The sequence below is a fragment of the Camelus dromedarius genome, chromosome 9 (assembly GCF_036321535.1).
Source record: "Camelus dromedarius isolate mCamDro1 chromosome 9, mCamDro1.pat, whole genome shotgun sequence".
NCBI classification, from domain to species: domain Eukaryota; kingdom Metazoa; phylum Chordata; class Mammalia; order Artiodactyla; family Camelidae; genus Camelus; species Camelus dromedarius.
In genome coordinates, this window is record NC_087444.1 from 35,765,498 (window position 1) to 35,787,279 (window position 21,782).

Below are 21,782 nucleotides of genomic sequence, written 5' to 3' on the forward strand. Positions count from 1 at the left end.
TTTCCCTTTGCAAAAAAATTTGAACAGCTTTATTGAGGCATAGTGCTTTGCTTCGTGACTTCTCCCATGCAGGCACTTAGCTTTCCATTTTCTCAAGTTGCTGAATCAGCTACTATTTTCCAGTTTCCATGCATTATTCTCTTTTATCTATTGTCTCTCCTCTCCTGCTCTGTTGGTCTATGGTTTCCAGATAAATATTTTTGTTCAATACACCGTCTTTAACCATAAGTCCTACTTTGAAAAATTTGCACCTCTATGTTATTTAAATGTTTTCACAATGAACATGTGTTACTTATGTTAAAAAAATTTAACATATGAAAAAAACCCCAGCATGTAGAACCTCTTCTATTCTGCCAATTACATGATCCAGGTACAGAAGGGTGCAGAGGGTGGCAGTTTCCTCAAAGGGTAGGAAAAAAGGAATCTTGCTCATTCCTCTCCAGGTACACAGGCCCCCTTGCTGACTCCTCCACACTCCAGGCAGGCTCCCTCTTGTCTGGAACACTCTTCTTCTGGGTATCGCAATAGCTCCCTCCTTTCCTGCTTTAGATCTTTGCTTAAAAGTCACTTTCTCAGCAAGGTTCTCTGTGCCCACCCTATTTACAAACTCTTTTACCATCCCCTTTCTTGGTTGATTTTTCTCTCTGATACTTACCGTCGTCTAACAAACATACTGTGTGATTTTGCTGACTTGCTTACTGTCTCTCCCCTTATGTGACTGTAAGCTCCATGAGAGCATGGATGTGTGTCTGTTCTGCTCACTGCTGTGTCTCTGATACCTGGAAGAGTACGTGGCACACAGTAGGCTCTCAATACATACTTGCAGGATGAAAGAACTCAGGAGTTGGAACAGGGCTCTCTATCAGCACAGACCATTACACAGCTCAGTCCTCTCTGCATCATCTCACATACTAACATGCCATCTGCCAACACACTTTATTGGATTTTTAGTCTTTCATCCACGAAAACTTCAATACGCAAGAACTTCAATATGCACTTCTAACAAATAAGGAGATTTGTTTTTCATATAACTACCATACTACGATTACACTCAATAAAAATTCCTATACTTAAATCAAAATATAAATAAATAAATAAATAAATAAATAAATAAATAAATAAATAAATAAATAAATAAATAAAGCAAAAAAAAAAAAAAACCACCAAAAAAACCCTTATATCTTCTAATACCTGGTCCATGATTGTTGCACAAATGTCTTCATACAATTGGTTTGTTTGAATCAAGATGCACATATTGTGTTTCACTGATATGACTCAAGTCCCTTTTAAGCTACAACAGCTTTGCTTCTTTTTAACACCATTTATTTGATGAAGAAACTGGGTCATCTGTACTGTAGAATTTCCCACATTATGGATTTGACTAATTGTTTCCTCATGGCATTTAGCTTGCTCCTCAACCCTGTTTTCTTGATTAGATTCAGGTTCATATCTTGGGGGGTTGGTTTGTTTTGTATTTTGGGGGAGGGTTGGGAGTAAGGACCCTTCCCAGGCAGTGCTGCATTCTTCCTACTGCATTACATGAGGAGGCCCATAATGATGTCTGCTTGTCTTCTTATGGTGATGTTAAGATTAATCAGTCCAGGCTGAAATATTTGGGGGACATATACTGATATTTGCATTAACCCTGAAATCCACCAAAAATAAAATGGACAGACAGATGGAAACATAGATTAATATATGATAAAGCAGGTATAATACAATGTTAATGATAGAATCTAGGTAGTGGGTATGCAGGTACTTACCACAAAATTCTTTCAAATTTGAAAGTTTTCATAATAAATTGCTGGGGGAAGAAAGGATCAGCTGGTTTGGGTGCATCTGGCCTAGTACATTCATTATAAAGTACCCCTAATGGTTACAGCAGACATTGATGATTGTTACCGAGATCCATTATTTCATTAGGGGATTGCAAAATATAATTTTCTAGCTCTCTTTTTAAATTTTTCAGTTGTGGTTCTTACATAAAGGAAAAATTTCCTTTGTTGACTATTTAGTTACATTGAAATACATAGAAATATAGTTCCTACAGGAAAGACAAGATACATGTTTTATTCTTTTCCTTCATTTATCAATTTACAAAATAGTGAGCTGATGCCCTAGCAACCTCCAAAGATGTCCCACATGAGATTCTGGGGTGGGAACTTGATGTGTTTCAATCCACTGCAGGCATTATTCTTTTTAATGTTCAAATTGTCCCACCTATGATCAACAGGAACCACCCCCAAGTTGGCTCCTGAATGCTACTGACATGACCCTGTTCATCTCAGATAGCTTCCTTGTATTCAAGCACAACAAGGTGCCCTGAGGCCTAAATTGTACAGTTCTCCTGCCCTAGACCCAAATGAACCTTTAATCCAATGAGCTTTGTGTTCAGGAGGAAATGGTATTTAGAAACTATAATCTGGTACTAGGGATACTAATTGCCACTGGGTTGTAATTGCTTCTTGACATTGAGAGTGGATTGAGCTAGAAAATGTCTCTTTCTTCAAAAAGAAAAAAATGATGAGTTCATACAAACACCTCCAATTAAAATGCAATATTATGGGGGTTTTACTCAAGTTCTTTAATTTTATATTTATAACTCTTTTTCTTATGCTGAAAATCTTAATGATATTAACAAAATTACTTATAACTTATTACTTATAACTTACTCATATGTGTAAGTATTTCAAAATAACATACCAAAATTATCACTAGCAGTAAGACTACTAAATGCAATTTAATTTTTTTTTTGTCATGCTTTTTGTCCTGATACATTTTAACCTCAGCTGAAGGACAATTTAATGGGACATATCACTTTTGTATCAGCCTAGCACCATTGTTCTTTAATTAGGAGTAAAAGGAGGTAAGTGGGAAAGCTTAAGTCATATCAGTTTTTAGATCTTTCCTTTCCAACTAGCATCCTGAGACAAAAACATAATGTCTGGGTGAAAAAGTCTTTAGGGAACTGATATAAACACAGGAGAAACAAATCACTATACTGAGTAATAAGGGGTCAGTGAACTGAAGGAATAAGAGGCCAGGAAAGAAATCATGAACATAATTCTCATTAAATAGGCACGATAAGTCAGAGCTGACAGGCAGCTGCAAATTTTCTCAGCGGGAGCTGTAGTGAAACGCTGCTTAGCAACACCCGAAGGCAGATGACAATGACGACGGTACAAAGAGCTGGAGAATCAGGTTTAAGCGTGACAATCATACCATCTTACAAATGACCAGTCACCAACCAAGCAACAACTAACTGCAGTCGAGTGGTATAAAATATACTGCCTATACTTTATTACTTTTATTTCCTATTTTTTAAAAAAGCTGGTAAAAAACAATGTCTAAGCCATTAAACTCAGGCACTGGTTCACATAGTAACTCTACTCTGAAAGAATTTTTTAAAAAGCCTTAAAAACTTCACAGGCTGCTGTGGAATAAGCTGTGAGCTGGAGAACCTGTAAATTCAAGGTGGTCTTATCATTATTGATTTTTTTTTCAAATTTGAGTTTTAATCATTCTCAATTTCTAATGCACATTAGAATCATCCATAGTTTAAAAAAAAAAATATGCTGTGGCTCTAATGTAGACATGCTGAATCAGAATCTCTAAAAGTGGGCTGGGCATCCATATTTTGAAAAGGATCCCGAACAATTTTATCTGCACTAAAAGTTGAAAACTACTGCGATATACAAATGTTTAAAACAGTTATCAGTTTTATGTGCATGAGAATCACCTCAGGAGCTTGTTAAATATGCCAATTTCCGGGACCCAAGAAAGTCCTGATTCTCTTAATCTGGTGTGGGCTCGGAAATTTACAGGTTTAACCAGCATCCCAGGTAACACTGATGCAGATGTCAACAAACCACACTCTGAGTAACATTCTTTTGAACACTTTTTTGGAAAGAACCAACAGAAACCAAAACAGACAAACACAGCCAGCCTGGGATCTGGAATGCGCCGGCCACTGACCTGAGTGATGTTTGTGAAAATCTGCTCAGACATTTTCTCGCACAGAACAGCCATCAACTGGAGGACCAGCAGCTTCCACTCCTGGCCTTCCACAAGGAGAGTTTGGTGCTGCTCTAACTCCAAGAGGCTTCTGCTGGAGAAAGGCTTTGTTTTTAACTCTGCTTCATTTTCCACAGCCATGAGAGTCAACTCCTATAAGTGTGGGAGAATAGGAAAAGTGAAGAAAAATCCTGTCAAACTAAAGACTTAAAAACAGCTAGAAAACTCTGTTTGAAATGTGTATATAAAGAACCAGTCTGAAACAAGTTTATACTGTATAGCACAGGGAAATATATTCAAGATCTTGTAGCTCATGGCGAAAAAGAATATGAAAATGAATATATGTATATTCACGTATGACTGAAAAATGGCACTGTTCACCAGCAATTGACAAAACATTGTAAACTGACTATAACTTTAAAAAAAAAAAAAAAAAAAGAACCAGTCTGGGCAGGGGGATGAATGTGAAAATAGGAGATGAGAAACATCAAAAAAGTATCCCCTACTTGGATTCTTGGGATATCAGCTCTGATTCTCTCCTTGCATCCTCCCACCTCCCAACACCAACCTTAAGCTCCACAGACACTCTTTTAGAGTAGGCACTCTATTTAGGGAAAATACTAAACAAGGCAGAGATAGAGGACAGGGAATCCAAGACATCCGGCCTATGGTCTCTAACAGTGGAAATAAGGAGCAGCAGTTTGGGGTGTGAGTTACTGTAGGAGATCAGGGCAAAAGGAAGCACAACCACCGGTTCTAAGAAAGAAACAAACCCGGAAAAGGTTTCAAGTGACTACAAAACGAAATGAGAGGCAGAACTGCTAAATCTCCCTTGCAAATACCTGACAAAACAACAGTCAGAGAGGATAAGGGATTACTCTATAGCTGTAAAACCTGCTATTAACTTCAAAAGAGCTCTTACTGTCAACACAGGGCAAAGATTAACCCTTTCATGGATCAAGAGTTCTCCTTTGGTCATCTCTAAAATTTCAGTGCAGATTACCTTGGAAAGTAGTTCGAACATATGTGTACTGCTGAAGGTAAATTTTCTCCTTTTTACCAAACCAAAGGCTACTAAAAAACACATTACCCTTATGTCCTCTATATCTGTGGAATGAAGACCTAATTTTAGGACCTAAAATTATGACTGCCTTGTAAATTCAAAGGGCTCCTGGTGCTACCCTAGAATAAAGCTGACCATCATGAGCTATATGTAGTTTTTACCTTCAAGCAGAAGATGAAGAAGTCACCTGCCAAACCACACTCCTGGCAGTGGGACAGCAAGTCCCCGAGGTGCTCTACCTGGCACTGCTCTGAGGACACCTTCTGGTACAGGGCTTCATCTTCATCTTCATCACTGCAATGTGGGGGTTAATATTTATCTTGGTAAGATTTATCATCCAGAGATACTATTTTTTGGAAGCCCCATTAATAATCTTCTAAAGTAACATGTTATTTCCATACAGTATATCATTAGAAAAAGCTCAAAAATGTGCTTATTTTCCTGTTTCTCCATGCTGAAAAAGTATTCTCAGAAGCTAGGTTATCATGTTCTACACAGTCGTTTGCCCAAATGAAGAAAAGATTCATTTTAAGATGAATGTTGAATTACTATTATTTCAATAAGCTGCAAAAGCAAGGAGGAATTAAAGTATAAGTTGTATGTAGATATTCTGGTTTTTGAGGAAGAGAAGAGAAGGACCACAGAGGGCCTTGGATGCCATTCAAAGGAATGTGGACTTTTTCCACTGAAGGGTTACGGGCAATGGAAAAATACACGATCTTCATAGAAGGAGATTCAGTCAGTCTCAACTAATAAGAACCAATTAGTTGAGCTGTGAAAAATGCATAAAGGTTCAGAAAACTGAGCAGACCAAATTTCCAAGTAATAAAATGTGGCTAAGTTATTGAAAACAGTGCTATGATTTCTGCAAAAAAGTTTCAAGAAGCTTCTCATGAGGTACTAAGGCTTTTAGTTTTCATTCATCAGGTAAGTGACAAAGCCAAGACACAATATTACTATACAATAGCATGTAAATAAATACACAGGTACAGAAGATGTACTAGAAAACAAAACACTAAAATAATGTAATCAGTGATTAGGACAGTGGTTGATTTTTGTTTTCCTCTTTATGCTTTTTTGTATTATACAAAGAACATATATTACTTTTGTGATAAAAAATTAAGAAAATTTCTTTCATATTAAATTGAGGGAAAAAATGACAGATTTGCTTCATCTCACTGAAAAGTACAATTATTAAAGTAAATTTGGCAGACCATCTCCCTGGGTAGTATGTCCCAATTTACTGGTTCACTAATAACATAGCCCTTATACTCCTCTAGCAGTATGAATAACCTATAGATTAAGTTTAGGATTACTTCCTATATTATAGAATATTCCAAAGTTCTTCAGATCAGTCATGTTACCTCCACGATACTTTGTGTTAGAAGAAAAGGGAAACAGCTTCTAAGCTTCAGTGAACCATCCTGACGGTCAAAATGAAGTACTATTGAGGCGGGAAGCCCCATAAAAAGACTGGCAGGACCCCCAAGCAGGGCCACTACTCTCGTGCCAGCACCATCCGGTTCCCTGGCCCAGAGGCTCTATCTTACTTTTTGCCTCTAAAACGGCTTACTTACCCCTAAAATTCTATTGGTTCCCTGAGCTCACTTCTAATTGGTTATTTCCTTCACTTCTGATTGGTTATTTCCTTCACTCCTGATTGGTTATTTCTCTCACTCCTGATTGGTCTATTTCTACAAAGCTTGTTCCTGGTTGGTCAACTTCTGTTATACTTTATTTGCATATGCTGTTTCAAAGTGTAAAACTGGCAGCCTATAAAGCCCTGTGTAAATCTACAAACAGGGTCCAGAGCTTGGAGTGTTAACTCCTCTGGGCCTGCTGGCGTAATAAACCTGAGTTCTCCAACTCTCCGAGTGCTGCTTGGTCTCTCGCCCGGATCCAGGTTGCTGTCACAACTGAGCTATAACACCGAGCTGTGACACATTTTTCTGCAACACTATATTCAAATAGTCATTTAAAAAATACATGACAATTACCTTAAGTAGCACTAGTTTATTCATCCTTAAAATTTCAATGAAAGAGTCCATTCCAAATAGCTATATTTAGTTCCAGAAGAGTAAAAATTCATGATCCAAAGATCCTGAAATCTAAGCTGCTCTTTCAGAGTTTCTTTAATCAAACTTTTTATTAACAATTGGTGCTGCCGGGCAGAATGGTAGAGGGAAAGGTAAGTGATGAAAGAGACCAGGTGGTGATACAGACCCTGCCCTTAGGGAACCAGCACCATGAGCAAGATCCTTAGAACAAAACATAAAATCACAGTATTCCTCTGGTATAGTGAGTATCAACTTTTTAGAGACATGAAGTGTTTTCAGTATCTTATTGAAAGCTATGGACCCTACTTTTAGCAAAAAAAAAAAAAATTATGTTTGCATATAAAATTTTTCTTATGTATAACTTCAAGGGGATTATAGATTCCAAGAAGTCCATGTAGAGACCCCAGGTTAAGAATCTGTTGCTTCTGGTAGTTGATGGAGAGTCATTCAATCACTGCCTATTCACTTTTTTTCCTACCAAGAAGACAAACTATAGTTTCAATAAGAACTGCTGGTTTTGACATATGTGCACCAAGTACACTAAGACTTATTAAGACAGCAGTGAGTTTTAACTGCTGATAAGTCAAATACTATACTCTATTTTGTCATTAAATTGGTCCCAGGTTAAACTGAAAGTGTTTTTAAAATAAATATGCCAAAAAAATGTTAAAATCTTTCAGTTCAGGGGCATGGTTATAACCACAAAACCTATGAATGCTCAGCAACTCTCAGTAAATTAGTAGCTTGAGTTTGTACTGATAATTCTGTTTGCAATCAATGAATTTTTTCTATTTTCCTCAAGTCCATCGCATTGAATAAGTGTTTTAAAACTTAACCAAGTTAAACATGAATTAAAAATTAAACACTTGAATAAACAGCAGCACTTTGAATGTGACATGAAATCTGAGTAGAGTAGCTGCCACCAGTTAAATACTATGCGGACTCAGATCAACAAGAACTTACATTCCAAGGTAATAACATCTACACAAGTCACCCAGAAAGTGGAAATAATTTCAAATACACTTGCGAAATGTTGAGGAAATAAAATATTCATTTGTTAAGCACCCTCTAATCAATCCCTAGGAGAAACAAGCCCTCATCCTAAATACCATAAAAGAGCTCTCAGACAACTTCCCTCAGGAGTAAGCCTGACTCTGAACACACATACACCATCTTGAGAGTCAGAAAGAGAACTGGATTGTTCTGGTTCTGAGGGTGAACAGGTGTCTGCCTTTTACTCTGATTCACTGGCGAAGACTCTGTTTTAGTAAGTGAGCTTGTTGTGATGCAGAGCTGCGAGGCTCCAGCAAATTCCACCTACTACTAGCTAGCATCTAGGAAAAACCTGGAGGGCTATTTCAGGCTCCCACTTCATTTAGAGATTTTTAAGCGGCTGCACCTCAGCCGCCTGAGTTTCTGGTTTCCTTTCTGTCAGCGCCCCTTAGTGGACTAGTCGCAGATGGCTTTCTGGGTACCATTAAATCTGAAGAGAGAGAGCAAAGGATGGGTGGACTCACCAAATGGCCTCTTTGATGGTGATCATAATGCCACCTTGACTGGCCACTCTAAAGTGGCACAGGGAATGGAGAGAGGGTACAGATTTGTCCAAGCCTGCAAATCCTTTCAGGCTAGCAATTGCCTTCTTCCTCTCCAGTTTCCCCAGAATCCATAATAAGATCTCTTGGCAAAGTGACCTGGCAAAAAAAAAAAGCAGTTATAAATGAGCTTGTCATCTTACTCTACACATCTAACAAGGTAACATAAAAAAAGAAAGAATGACTGTCAGGTTCCATGCATTCTAAATGCTGGCACAATTCACCTAGCACTACTGAAGCGCAGGAGCAGAAGCTATGCTTCTAGTGAATTTCAGAATGCAAATATCCTGAAATTCCGTGAGTGACTGACTAATCCTTGGCTCTAGAAGCAGCCCTGATATGATGAATGAGCCTCACATGATTTTTTTTATTCAAGCGTACTCACTGCCTTTGGATCAGCCACTGTGAAAGTTTACACTGATAAAATCACCTACGTTCAATGGGACCAAGAGCTGGTGACCAAGAAACAGCAGACTGACAAACTCTTGCTGACTCCTTATCCCCGCTTATCCATGCCACTCAACTAGGAGAGGAATGGAGTAAACGTTTATGTCTTCAGTCTCAGTCTCTGATGAGGATGTGATTTCAAAACTAAAACAAGAGTTATTATACGAATTGTCTTCAAAAGTCACATATTTACAGCCTCCATTTCCACTGCACTTTCTCTTGTCACTTCCCTCATGGCTGTGGGCTTCAGTGATGGGCTGCCAAAAGTTAGAGAGCCAAAGGCAACATGCAAACTTCGAATAATACGCAAGACTGAGTACTTCTCTTCACCACTTAATGATGATGATGATAGTGGCCATTTATTGAGCTTACTATCTGCCAGGGACAGTGCTAAACACTTTAATGCACAGTTAAGTCTTCATAACAACCCCATGAAAGAAGATACTATTATTGGTTATGGGATTATACGTGGAGGACTTCCAAATACCCAAAATCATAATTCGGCAGGACTTTTGAAAGGACATAAAGTCTTCCAAGGAGGGAGAAACAACATAAATCGCTCTGAAAATAGAGCTGATACAAAATGAGTCCTCCTTAAATTCCAATATGGAAGACAATTTTCTGGACGACTAAGAAATCCCTTCATTCTAAACAACACTGTACAGCACTAACACCAAATGCAAGCCTGCATTACAGAGTGCCACTTTCAGATCCAGACTTCCCCAACTCAACTTCTAACTCCTCACAAGGTAGTTATGATCCAGTTTCTATTTCCTCCTTCCTAGACATGTAATTCCAGTATTTCTGACTGATCAAACAGGGGCATGTTTACACATGTAAACTGAGATTTCGTCTCTAAGACAGGCTAAGGAAAGTCATTCTAGAAACTAGATCCAATTCGCTGCAATCTGCAAAGCTTTCTTTTTTTTTCTAGATGAGTGGAACACAAGGACTGTCAAATGTTTTCCTGACTTTGAAAGAAAAACAAAATTACAAAGTGGCATAAATCACGTTCAAAATAGGGACAAGAATAACATGCAAGAATGGCTTCACTATGTACAAATAACAAGGTTCTCTAGATTGTTTACCTTGTATGAGACACACTCTGCTTGGTAAAACAGTAAAGAGAGAAGATCACTCCCAGGACAGGAAGCAGGGAATCCACCAAAACTGGTAAAGGTTCATTCCCGACCACGTACACCTAGAGAAAAGGAAACGGTGGTACCATGAGCACAAGGCCAGAGGAATGGGAATCAAGCGCCATATACTTAACATCAGAGCTTGGAGTCTTATCTTAGGCAACACTCCAGTCCTAGGGGGAACAATTTTAGCTCTAAGGCTAAGGAAACCATCTGAGATGGGCAGACAGGCTGAAATACGGGGAGATTGAAAGGGAGCAGCGCCCTTTCGGGCGTGCAGCCTGAACTGCCAGGTGAACTGGGTAAAGAAACCCATTTTCTGACCCCTTCCTTTCCTCCTTCTGAGTACCTCTGATTCTCATCTATTATTCATCTATACAATAATTATCTTATTGCTGAAGGCCCTGCTGTTAGGGACTAACAAACAATTACCACCAAATAGAAAAGCCTAAAACTAGATTTGAAAGAAAATGAAACAAAACAAAACATAGTTTGCTCTAGATTTGTCATTCCTAACATGTAACCGCCACACAGACATGTCCTATTCTCTCCAGTTCAGTAAAGGTTCAAAGAAATTATGCTGTGCACCTAGATCTGCACTGGCTTTAACAAAGTTAAGTGTGTGAGGATGCTGGTTTTTATTAACAATAATTATGTTAAATATTTTTAGTTGTACCTTTCAAAAACGATGCAACAAACTTTTGGGAATACCTACTGGAATCAAAGTACTGCTCGAGGCACTGCAGTCAAAATAAAAATGAACAGACATCATTCTCTCTATTGCATGTGTTCTAACAGGAAGAACAAAGCAAGTAAACCAGTATTATTATTATCATTATCATCATCATCATTAGCCAAGGTGGATAATTTAAAGTATCTCACCAAGTGCCAAAATGCTATTTAAAACTCCAATCAAACACAGTAGGATTTTACAAGGTAATTCTGTCATAATAAATTAATTAAAAACTGATGGTGCAGACAGTGATAATGATGAAAGAAGAAAGAAGAGGAACTGACAATAATTACACTCTTAGTACATGTTTCAGGAACTGTGCTAGGATTTTTACCTTCCAAGTACTATGTTAGAGTCTTTCAAGACTATAACAATCTCACAAAGTTTGTATTAGCAGTCCTATTTTAAAGGATGAGGAAAGGGAAACTTAAAGAGGCCTTAATTTACAGAAAGAGTATTGAGGCAGATATGAATGCTGTTGATGGGAAATTAAAGGTCATGGAGGCACAAGCTGGAAAAACCTCTGTGCTTTTCCAAGGAACCCTGCCCCTTTAAATCAACCCTAATTTTTCACGCTCCTTAAGCCTCCCAACTCCTCTGTGGAGCCTGATAACCAAGGAGCCAGCTTCCTGTGCATGATCTAATCTCCATAAGCCCAGCTAAATGAGGTGCATTGTATGGTAGGGTTCAGAAGTAATATGCAGGCCTAATTATGATATCACCAATTACAGGAGGTAGAAAAGAGATCCCCCAGATAACGTGAGGGCCTATTGTTAGGCTCTGGATTGTGTGTTCCCAGAGGTAATCCCTGTGGAGCCATCCTTCCTTACCAGCATCTTTTGTATAAAAAAACAAAAGACAAATGGAGTTAAATCTCCATTATTTACTGCCTTAATTGGGCCAAAGCATCTCAAACTTTAACACAAATTCAAATCAAGCATATCTCAGAGTTATATCTTGTTGTTGATCAACTCCTCCAATTTTTCAATTCTCTTCTTATACTTTTCTATATTTTCTTACAAGGAAAAGAAAAAACTGCAGTTATTTATACATATATATTATTCATTTTTGTATCAAGGTTCAACATATGTGTACTGTGCGCCAATTGTGTGTTAGACACATCTGTGGTGCCCTGGATACAGTGGGAAGCAAATTAGCTGCTTGAAAAGAGCATACATTCTACTGAGGGGACAGAAAATAAACAATAAATACATAATATTTGATAGTGACAAGTGCTATGAAGAAAAACAAAACAGGTTAAAGGGATAGAAAGTGATGACGGGAAGAGCATGTGGAAAGAGAGAAATTAAGAATAACTCTCATCAATTCATCAACTAAAATCCATTACAGTTCACAGACAAGAATAGAGAAATGGGGATTTTTTTTTTTCAAAGTGGAAAGATTTAAAGTCTCCTTTGGCTCAAACTGATCAATAAGCTTTCTCAATATCTCAAAGAACTTGAATGGCCTCCACTTGACACACACAGGATTGTCACCTCCCTTCCAACATTAATAGTTAAAAGAGCCCCAATCTACCTCTCTTTAAACATCCTTATGGAAGTATATCTACTTTCCAAAAGTTTTGGACTGGCCATCTAAAAGCAATCACCAAAATCCAGTTCTTTAATCCACTTACGGGTTGCTCTGCATTCTAATGACCAGGTTGCATTTTATAGATGAAAGACAGGCACTGGTACTTAGTAAATTGACCCAGCTCAACTTCTACCTCTTCCAAAGACCTACTATATTATTTAACCGCTAACTGTTCATGCATTCATTCTCTAACTCAAATATTCATTAAGCATCTAACCACCATTAATGAGTTTTCTCCTCTAAATACCAGTAGCATTTTAAAGCTGGTAACATATAATCAATCCTTGAATATATAGTTATCTCTGACCTTTTCAACTAGCTTGGAAGGCAAAAGTCAAGTTCCCTACTTCAGCATCTGTAAGAATAGATGATTAAGTTGTGTTACTCAAATTTTTGGTGAAAAAGCAGTAGTACACAATTTAAAGGTACCCCACTGTTACTGCTTTTATAAAGCAAACAATAACTGCAATTTATTGCATGGCCATTCAAGAATGAACCAGGCATTCAGCTAAACTTTTAACATACAATCAATTCTCACAAAAGTACTGCAAGTTGAGCATTTTGTTCTCATCCTAAAGCTATGGAAAACTGAGGCACAGAGAAGCAAAGTTAGCTGAGCATAGGTAGACTCTTAGTAAATGGCAGGGCCAGGATGAACCCAGACCTGTCTGACATAAAATCCATGCACCGTACATAAAGACAGAAAGCAGATTAGCAGTTGCCAGGGTTGAGGGGAGGGAGGAATGGGAATTGACTGCTTAATGGCTACAGCGTTTCCATTTGGGGTGATGAAAAAGTTCTGGAACTAGACAGTAGTGATGGCTGTGCAACACTCTGAATACCACTGAATTATAACATGGTAAACATGGTAAGGTTTGTGTTAGACGTATTTCACCACAATGTAAAAAAGAACAAAGCACGTACCCCATGGCCTCCCAATACTGACCTCCCCTTGTGCATAATGATATTTTTATTGCTTCATTCCCTAACTCATACCAACTTTTGCCCAGCTGTCCTCCCTCAGAATCAGTAGATCCTAGCTTGTCTGGCTGTTAACAGCCCTATTCTTGCAACCTCTGCAAAGTAGGGCTGAATTTCCAAGTGGCACCTTGGATAGCAGCTTCTGTACCACCCCTTCCTCCTACTGAGTCTTATACAGCCCCTTCTACCAAGTCTTCCAGTAGATCTCCAAGGCCACAGGGTAGCCAGTCCTTTCCAACAATAGTTCCCTCTTCCAATCTCTTGCCTCACACTGAACTCACATACAGGTTAACAGTTTGGTCACACCTGACATCCAACATCACCTTCTACTTACATTCCCAAAGTGAAATCTTAAGGTGGACACTCCATGTCATTGACTTGTATTGAGTTTAGTGACCCATAAAGGGACAAGGGAGGCTAGATTGATTCAGTCAATGCTGCACTGTGATCTCTTGGTGCCAGCACTGACAATGATCAAACGTCCTAGGAAAAAAGAATCCTTCCAGTAAGTCAGACCCTATATAGAAAAAAAATTGTTGGCGCCAGTTCCTTCCAGGCTCCTGCACACTAGGCTGGTGACAGAACCACCTAAAGAAGCAATGAAGGCACAACAGGTAAGCTGTTCTTGCCCCACCGAGGGGAGGGCCCTACTGCCCTGCCTCTGTGCCCTAACATCGAATGTTGTGGAATTTTCTTAGATTGTGCTTATGTGCAGTCTCTTTCTTTCTTTCTTTCTTTCTTTCTTTTTGGTGGGGGGAGGTAATTAGGTTTATTTATTTATTTATTCTTAGAGGAGGTACTGGGGATTGAACCCAGGACCTCATGCATGCTAAGCATGTGCTCTACCACTGAGCTAAACCCTCCCCTGTAGTCTCTTTCAAGTTGGGGGTATTCTTCCCTGCTCACTAGGAGGCAAAGCAGGGTAGGAATTCAAGTTCCAAAATGTAATCTAATACTTGATATATTACTTCTACCTGTGATAAATATTTCCATATCATTTGGAAGTTTTCTTTTTTCAGCAGTGTAACTATTTAGGTAAGTTTCACAGAGGGCTGTTTGTAAATACTTCCACTGACCAGCTCGGAGACTTAACTCAAAACAATTGACTTCTCCGAGTCTCAGTTTCCTTATCTGGAAAACAAAGCGATTGGATTAATCAAGCTTCAAAGCTCTGTCCTATCTACTCTAGCATTCTCTGACTTGATTGCAATCTTGCTCATAGTCTTCTATAGTTTTCTACTACCTCAGCCATGAAGAGGTAAGACTAGTTGAAAAAAATGAACCATCCCCCCTTACGCAAAATTTTTTGAAACACGGAACCTACCTGGCCAAGATGTAACAAATTTCTAACCCTTCCTCACATGCTTTCTGTTCCACTGGTTCTGGAGTTAGTACTTTAAAGATGAAGTCCTGTTTAGCCGAGAGGTTGTTTTCTGGTTACCTGAGGTATCTGTGCAACCTGGGATCACCAAACAAAATACAAAGAGATGGGAAAGTTGAAGCAGGGAAGGGAGAGACAGGCTCTCAGAGTACCTTTTCAATTCTTTGATGTGGAGAAGCCTCTCCCAGAGTAGGTGAAATGGTGCTTTGAAGAAAAGGAGAATTTCCATATCTGCCTGTGGCTTTTTCAGTATAAATGTGTAGGACGTTGCTGAGGGGCAACAGAAGAGACCACTATGGATCCAGGAAAACCAAACCGGTTCAGAACAGATTAGACAAGGAGACAGACGGGCACCAATGACCCCACTGGCGGCCTGGGGATTTCTTCGTTCCTTTCTAGGGGTTTCCACATTCCTTTCTGGATGCATCTTGGCTTTCTATTACAGGACCAATCATGAGAAGAGGCGTCTGTGGTTAAGCTTTACAACCCTTCATCTAAATTGTAGAGGACTGCTGCTCCAACAAGTAAGAGAGGCATGTTTCTGGATACTCTTAAATATAGATCACACACTACTATTAACTCTTTATCTGCCTGACTGGGAGCTCCTTGAAGGCAGCGGCTGGCTCTTAATCATTTCTGCATCGGTAAACCCAGCAGAATGTCTGCCATTCAGTAGGTACTTTGTACATTTTTTGGTGAGTGATAAACTGAATCAAAAAAATGAATGAACAAAGCAGATTGACTGCTGTTTACTTTCTTAAAAGCTCCACTTTTGTGAGGAAGTTACAGTGCCCTCTCTATTTTCATTTTTTTTCTTTAAGCTGTTGCTAGAAGGTATTCAATCAGTGCAAATTAACTAAACAGAATCACTTAACTTCAGCCATGGAAGGGAGAGCAGAGTGAACAACAGAAAGCTTGATTTTATTATATTGGCTTGTTCAGCATCTACCTTCAGTGTCTGGAGGACTGAATTTGAAAGATTGACTGGAAATTTGAATTTAAGAAGAGACAAAAAACTCGGAGGAATCAAATTGGTCAGGAGTATTAAGCATAAACTTGTGTTTCTGTTTCAAAGCAAAACAAAACAGAAAGCAGCCCTCACACACCCATTTCATAGGCTACCATGACATTGCTAAATACACCCCTTAGAGGCTGTGGATGAGGACTTGAAAGAGCAATGGGAAGTGAGGAAATCAGGAAAGGTGGCTATGAATTTTGTTTCTCCCACTTATGTGATTGCCCAAAGCCACATACTAAGTGAGTGAACGTGGAAAAGACGTTTAAACCTCTCTAGGTCCCAGTTTCCTCATGTATAATGCAGGCATTAAGTTTTTAGCATGAGGATCAGTTAAGATAATTCATGCTAAAATATTTTGTAAAATATACAGCCATATGCAAATGTTAAATTTAATCCTAAATATTTTATTCTTGTTGATGCTACTGTAAACGGAACAGTCTTCTTAATGTATGGCCTTATCTTCAGCAGGGATGTACATGTATGGAAATACAAACACGATGAGCCTATCCACAATCAAGCTGACTGAATCCTAATGCTGAAAGTCAGTACAGGCTGGAACTTGATTTTACCCCGTTGAAGATTAAACTAGTCAAATGCTGCCTTCAAAATATCACAGTGATCCCTTTGATAGTAGTGTTCCAGAACTTCTAATGCATTTACTGAGTTTAATTAAGACTTGCGAGAAGCAAAAGAACCAGGCAAGTTACTTAATATAGTATTTTGCACCGTGCACGCTTTCAGAGCATAATGCTTCAAATTGTCTTTTTAAGAGTTTCACTGAACCAAAAGGGAACTGACAGTTTTTTGAACACCTATTATGTGCTAAAGAATGTAATGAACCTACCAAAATTTACATTATTCATCTACCTGCAACTCAAGGTGTCAAATTTAAGTCACCTAAAGTCACATGGATAGTCAACCCTGGAGCCAAATTCCAACCTAGGTCCATTTGACTCAAAGGGTCAGCTGCTTTTCACTATGCGATACCACAGAATCTGAACTGCAACATTTAGAAAATCTAATGCTTGAATCTCCACATCCTTGAAGGATACTTTTTATAGTCCTTTCCATGTTATTCAAGGTCACAGTTCAATAGGAGATGAATACATTCAGAAAGAATGATTGCCTTTAGGGAGGAGCCACAGGTGGAAAGGAGATTAACTCTTCACTGTAGAGCCTTTTGCACTTGTTAAATTTGTACCATGTACAAATATTATCTTTTCTAAACAAAGAAAGCTAGTGAGCGAAAGACAGAAAGAAATATTGGTCCCGGGACCAGCTCTGCCACTCACTAGAATGACCTGGAACAAGTCACTTCACAATCTTTTGAATTATGTTTCCTTCACTATAAAATAAGGGATTAATTTGTCAAAACCCAAAGAATGTACCACATGAAGGGTGAACCTTAATGTAAATTATGAACTTACAATGATATTGACATATCAGTGCAGGTTCATCAACTGTAACTAATATACCACCTGAGGTGGGCTGTTAATAGTGGGAAAGGCTGTGCACATGTGGGGGCAGAGAATACACGGGAACTATGTACTTTGCACTCAATTTTTCTGTGAACCTAAAACTGCTCTAAAAAATAAAGTCTACTAAAAAAAAAATGAAGGGTTATCCTAAATTATTTCTAAAGTTCCTTCCAGCTCTAAGATTGTAATATTCTAATTAATTCTACACAAATAATTAAAAATTCAGAAGGAGGAGTCCACCGGTCAATCTGACAGAGAAACTTTAATTAGAAATTCATTAAGATTAGATGAGGGCGGGGGAAGACTTGGATAATTAAAGTCAAGACTCCCTGAATCTGGAAACACAAAGATAAAATGGAAATGAGAATGGAGAAAATAAACCAATTAGGTACCTCCTAGACTTTCCTACCCTAAAATTTCTTCTGCCTTCAGGGAGCCTTGGGCAAGCACTGTGAGGAATACTAAAAGTAACATCCTTCTGCCTCCAGTGTCAGATTCTGGCCAGGTCCCTTAAGAGCAAGAAAAGGTCCAAATCAGAAAGAACTGGAATTCTTGTACTCTGCCCTACCCAGAACCAATCTCTGTGCAATCTGGACCTCTCTTCACCTCTCCAGGCAAAAAAAAACCCCATTAATCCCTGTCATACCAAAGCATGCAAGCATTCCGGAGACTGGGCCCCAGACACTCAGAGGCAGAAGGAGACAGAATGGGAAGCTATCAGACTAAAAGCTATCTGAGCTGCACATCCTTTTTTGGCTTAGATAATTTTACCAGAAATAAGGTACACACATAGAAATGATGAGAATTATTTATGCAGATGAAGTACAAGTGGCTACTCCAAGTTTTCAATTCAATCCAACAACACCTGTATATACACTTGTCTTGCTGAGAACTTTCTACCTGGCCCACCAGAGCCACGCCACTCCACTCCCTGCTGTATGTGAAGGATGCCAGTGTAAAAAGGCCTTCCCTTGTAATTGTTCCTGCCATAAAATTTTCATTCACAAAGCCGAGAATTTATTCCTTTAAATATAAAATGTATTTATATTTTAGCTCTTTTAGAAGGAAATATCGCTAAAATGAATTATATGCAATCCCTGCCTTTTTAAACAAAATATACTGAACATACCAGCCCCAACTTACTCTGCTTTTCAAATATTATACCCTTTGAGGGTATTTTTTTCTGTCTCTTTTCTTGCTCCTCTCTACTCTTGTCTTTGTCCCTTAGTTAGTCTAACTTCTAATTTGTTACTTTTAATTCTGCTATGGTCTTAAAAATTAGATAAGCAGTCTGATCAGGACTGTATAAAACAAAGATGAAACTGGCTCTGAGGAACTAAGGGGTCCTGCAATTAGACTGAGATGGCAGCCAGATGGACAGCTGTCATCACACAGGTGACATGAGACATTAAATTGGAAATGTCAAGTGAGATGCCATAGACTTAAATAGACTTAAAACTCCAAAGAAGGATACCAAACTACGGCGAGAACAAAACTGTAAAAGCTCCTCATTCAGAAAGAGGTCAGAGAAGACCAAAGGTGTGGAGAACGAGGGGAGACTGACGAGGAGGTTTTCTTTGGAGAAAGCTGTTGGTGAGAGTGAGCCCCATTCTGCAACCCACCAATGATAAAAAGGCAAACCAATTTAAAAAAGGGCAAAGGATCTTAATAGAAATTTCTCCAAGGAAGGCATGCAAATGGTCAATGAGCACATGAGAGGCTGTTCAACATCATTAGCCACTAGGGAAATGTGAATCAAAACCATAATGAGCTACTACTTTACTCCCACTAGGAATGTTATTTTTTTTTAAAAAAAAAAGGATAATAACAAGCATAGGCCATAATGTGGATAAACTGGAATCCTCATAGATTGCTGGTGGGAAAGTAGAATGGTGCATCCACCTTGGAAAAGGATCTGGCACTACATCAAAAGATTAAACACAGTCACCAAATGATCCAGCAGTTCTACTCCTAGGTACACACCCAAGAGAAATGACAACACATATACACACAAAACCTGCACATGAATGTCCACAGCAACATTGCTCATAATAGCCAAAATGTGGAAAGAATGCAAATTTCCATCAAATGATAGAAAGGTAACAAAATGTGATATATCCATACCACAGAATACTATTTGGCACTGAAAGCTATGAAGTACTGCTTCGTGATACTTTAAGATGAATCTTAAAAACATTATGGTAAGTGGAGAGCCAACTATGAAAGACCACATATTATATACTCCATTTATATGAAATGTCCAGAATAGGCAAATCTATAGAAACATAAATTAGATTAGTGGTTGCATAGGGCTGGGGGCAAAGTGGGGAGAATGGGAAGTAATAGCTAATAGTTATGGGGGCCTTCTGAGGGGGGGGCAAAAATGTTCTAAAATTAGATTGCTGTGATGGTTGCACAACCCAGTGAATATATCAAAAACACTGAATTGAGCACTCTAAATGGGTGAACTGTGTGGTAGGTGAGTTCCATCTCAATCAATTTGTTAAAAAGAAAAGAAGGGGGAGAGACAAAACCAGAGTTGGAAATGTTCCCAAATGCCTCTCCAAAATTAAACACTCTCCTGCACCCTCTTGTTACAAAGTGAGTTGCTGGATCAATTCAACCAACCCAGATGTTTTCCTTATTTCCTGCCTTTGAGCTGTACTCTATAATTTAGTATCAGAAGAAAGTTAATAAAGACAACATATCCTTTGTTGCTAAATTTTACACAATGTTTACCATTTTCCTCCAACATACACATTTCCTCTGTTTTCCCACTGCAGCTAAGCTGCCAAAACCTTGTAGAGAGAATAATTACCCTTCTGCACCCCTTCCTGCTTTCAGTCCCAGTCCTTGTGCATAATCAAGTGTCTACAACAAACTAATGTTTTGCTTGCCTCTCCAGGAAGTTTTTAATTTGCCAAACTGTTCATCGAACTATGAAGGGTTTCCCCTGCTTTGAGGGGGCAAGAATAGGAGAAATGGCAGGATTCACTATTTCTCGATCTCTCTGGTTTTTAGAGACTAATCAACTTGCCAGAAAGAAGCTGTTTCACCTTGTTTTTCCTCTAAAATCAATTTGTTGACTTCTACGGAATACTCTGAGGGGTTCATATCAAAATTTAGTCATAATTAGTCCTACCCCCACCAGCACTTTCAAGACTTTCTAATATTCCACACCTGGCTATTTGATAATTTTGCACACTGTAAATGGATGAATATGTAAAATATATCTCATAAATATGTCTAGAAAAAGATTTATTCTACATCCAAGTGTCCATCAACTGATGACAAATAAACAAAATATGGTATATATTCATAAAATGAAATATTACTTAGCAATAAAAAGGGACAAAGTATTGGTATATGCAACAACCTGGATGACCCTCAGAAACATGATGCTAAGGGGGAGAAGTCAGTCACAAAAGAACACATATTGCATGATTCCCTCATGCAAAATACCCACAAAAGGCAAGTCCATAGAGATACAGGCAGACTAGTGCTTGCTTGGGGATTGGGGGTGAGAATGACTGTATATAGGCACAAAGAGGTCTTTTTGGGGTGATGGAAATGCTTTAAAGCTGTACTGTGGTGATGTTTTCACAACTCTGTAAATTTACTGAAAAAAATCACTGAATCATATACTTAAAACATTATTTTATGATCTGTAAAGTATATTTCAATAAAGCTGTTTTATAAAAAAAAAGATTTACTCTAAAAATATTTTAAATAGGGAAATAACCCTATTATTAAAACAGAAAATATATAAACAGGCAAATTAAAGAAGAGAAAATATGAATGAACCAAAGCACACAAAAATGTTCAACTTCACTAATAGTAAGAGAGCTAACTGCTACCTAAAACCACAATGCACCTAACAGATAGACAAAACTCCCTGGAAACAACTCAAATGTCTATCAAGAGAAAAATAAACAAGTAAATGGTAATATAGTCATATAATGGAATAACATCTTGCAGTGGAAATGAGTGGATTAAAGTTAGATATATTACAATGCCATTTAAGTAAAATTTAAAATCATGCATAACAATACTAAAAATAGCTTAAGGAATAATAAACACAAATTCAGGACAGTAGTTCCCTTTGAGTGGGAAGCAAGGGAAATGTGATCATGGATGGGTAGATAGAGGATTTCAACTGAATCTGTAATGTTTAATTTTTTTGTATATATATATTTTTTATTGAAGTATAGTCAGTTTACAATGTTGTGTCAATTTCTGGATAATGTTTAATTTTTTAAGCTGAGTGGTTAGTGCATGAAAGT

The 21,782-nt window shown here is 38.3% G+C and overlaps 1 protein-coding gene across 1 annotated transcript in view; it reads right to left on the minus strand.

Moving 5' to 3' along the window:
* The window catches only part of TANGO6 (transport and golgi organization 6 homolog), a 153,815-nt gene that overhangs the window by 104,107 nt on the left and 27,926 nt on the right, over positions 1–21,782 (minus strand). Inside the window, exons 8-11 of the mRNA XM_031458187.2 lie at positions 10,265–10,377; positions 8,652–8,828; positions 5,239–5,371; positions 3,976–4,167 (exon numbers count right to left, since the gene is read on the minus strand). Coding sequence (XP_031314047.1) covers positions 3,976–4,167; positions 5,239–5,371; positions 8,652–8,828; positions 10,265–10,377 — 615 coding nt within the window. The remainder of the gene's footprint in view (positions 1–3,975; positions 4,168–5,238; positions 5,372–8,651; positions 8,829–10,264; positions 10,378–21,782) is intronic.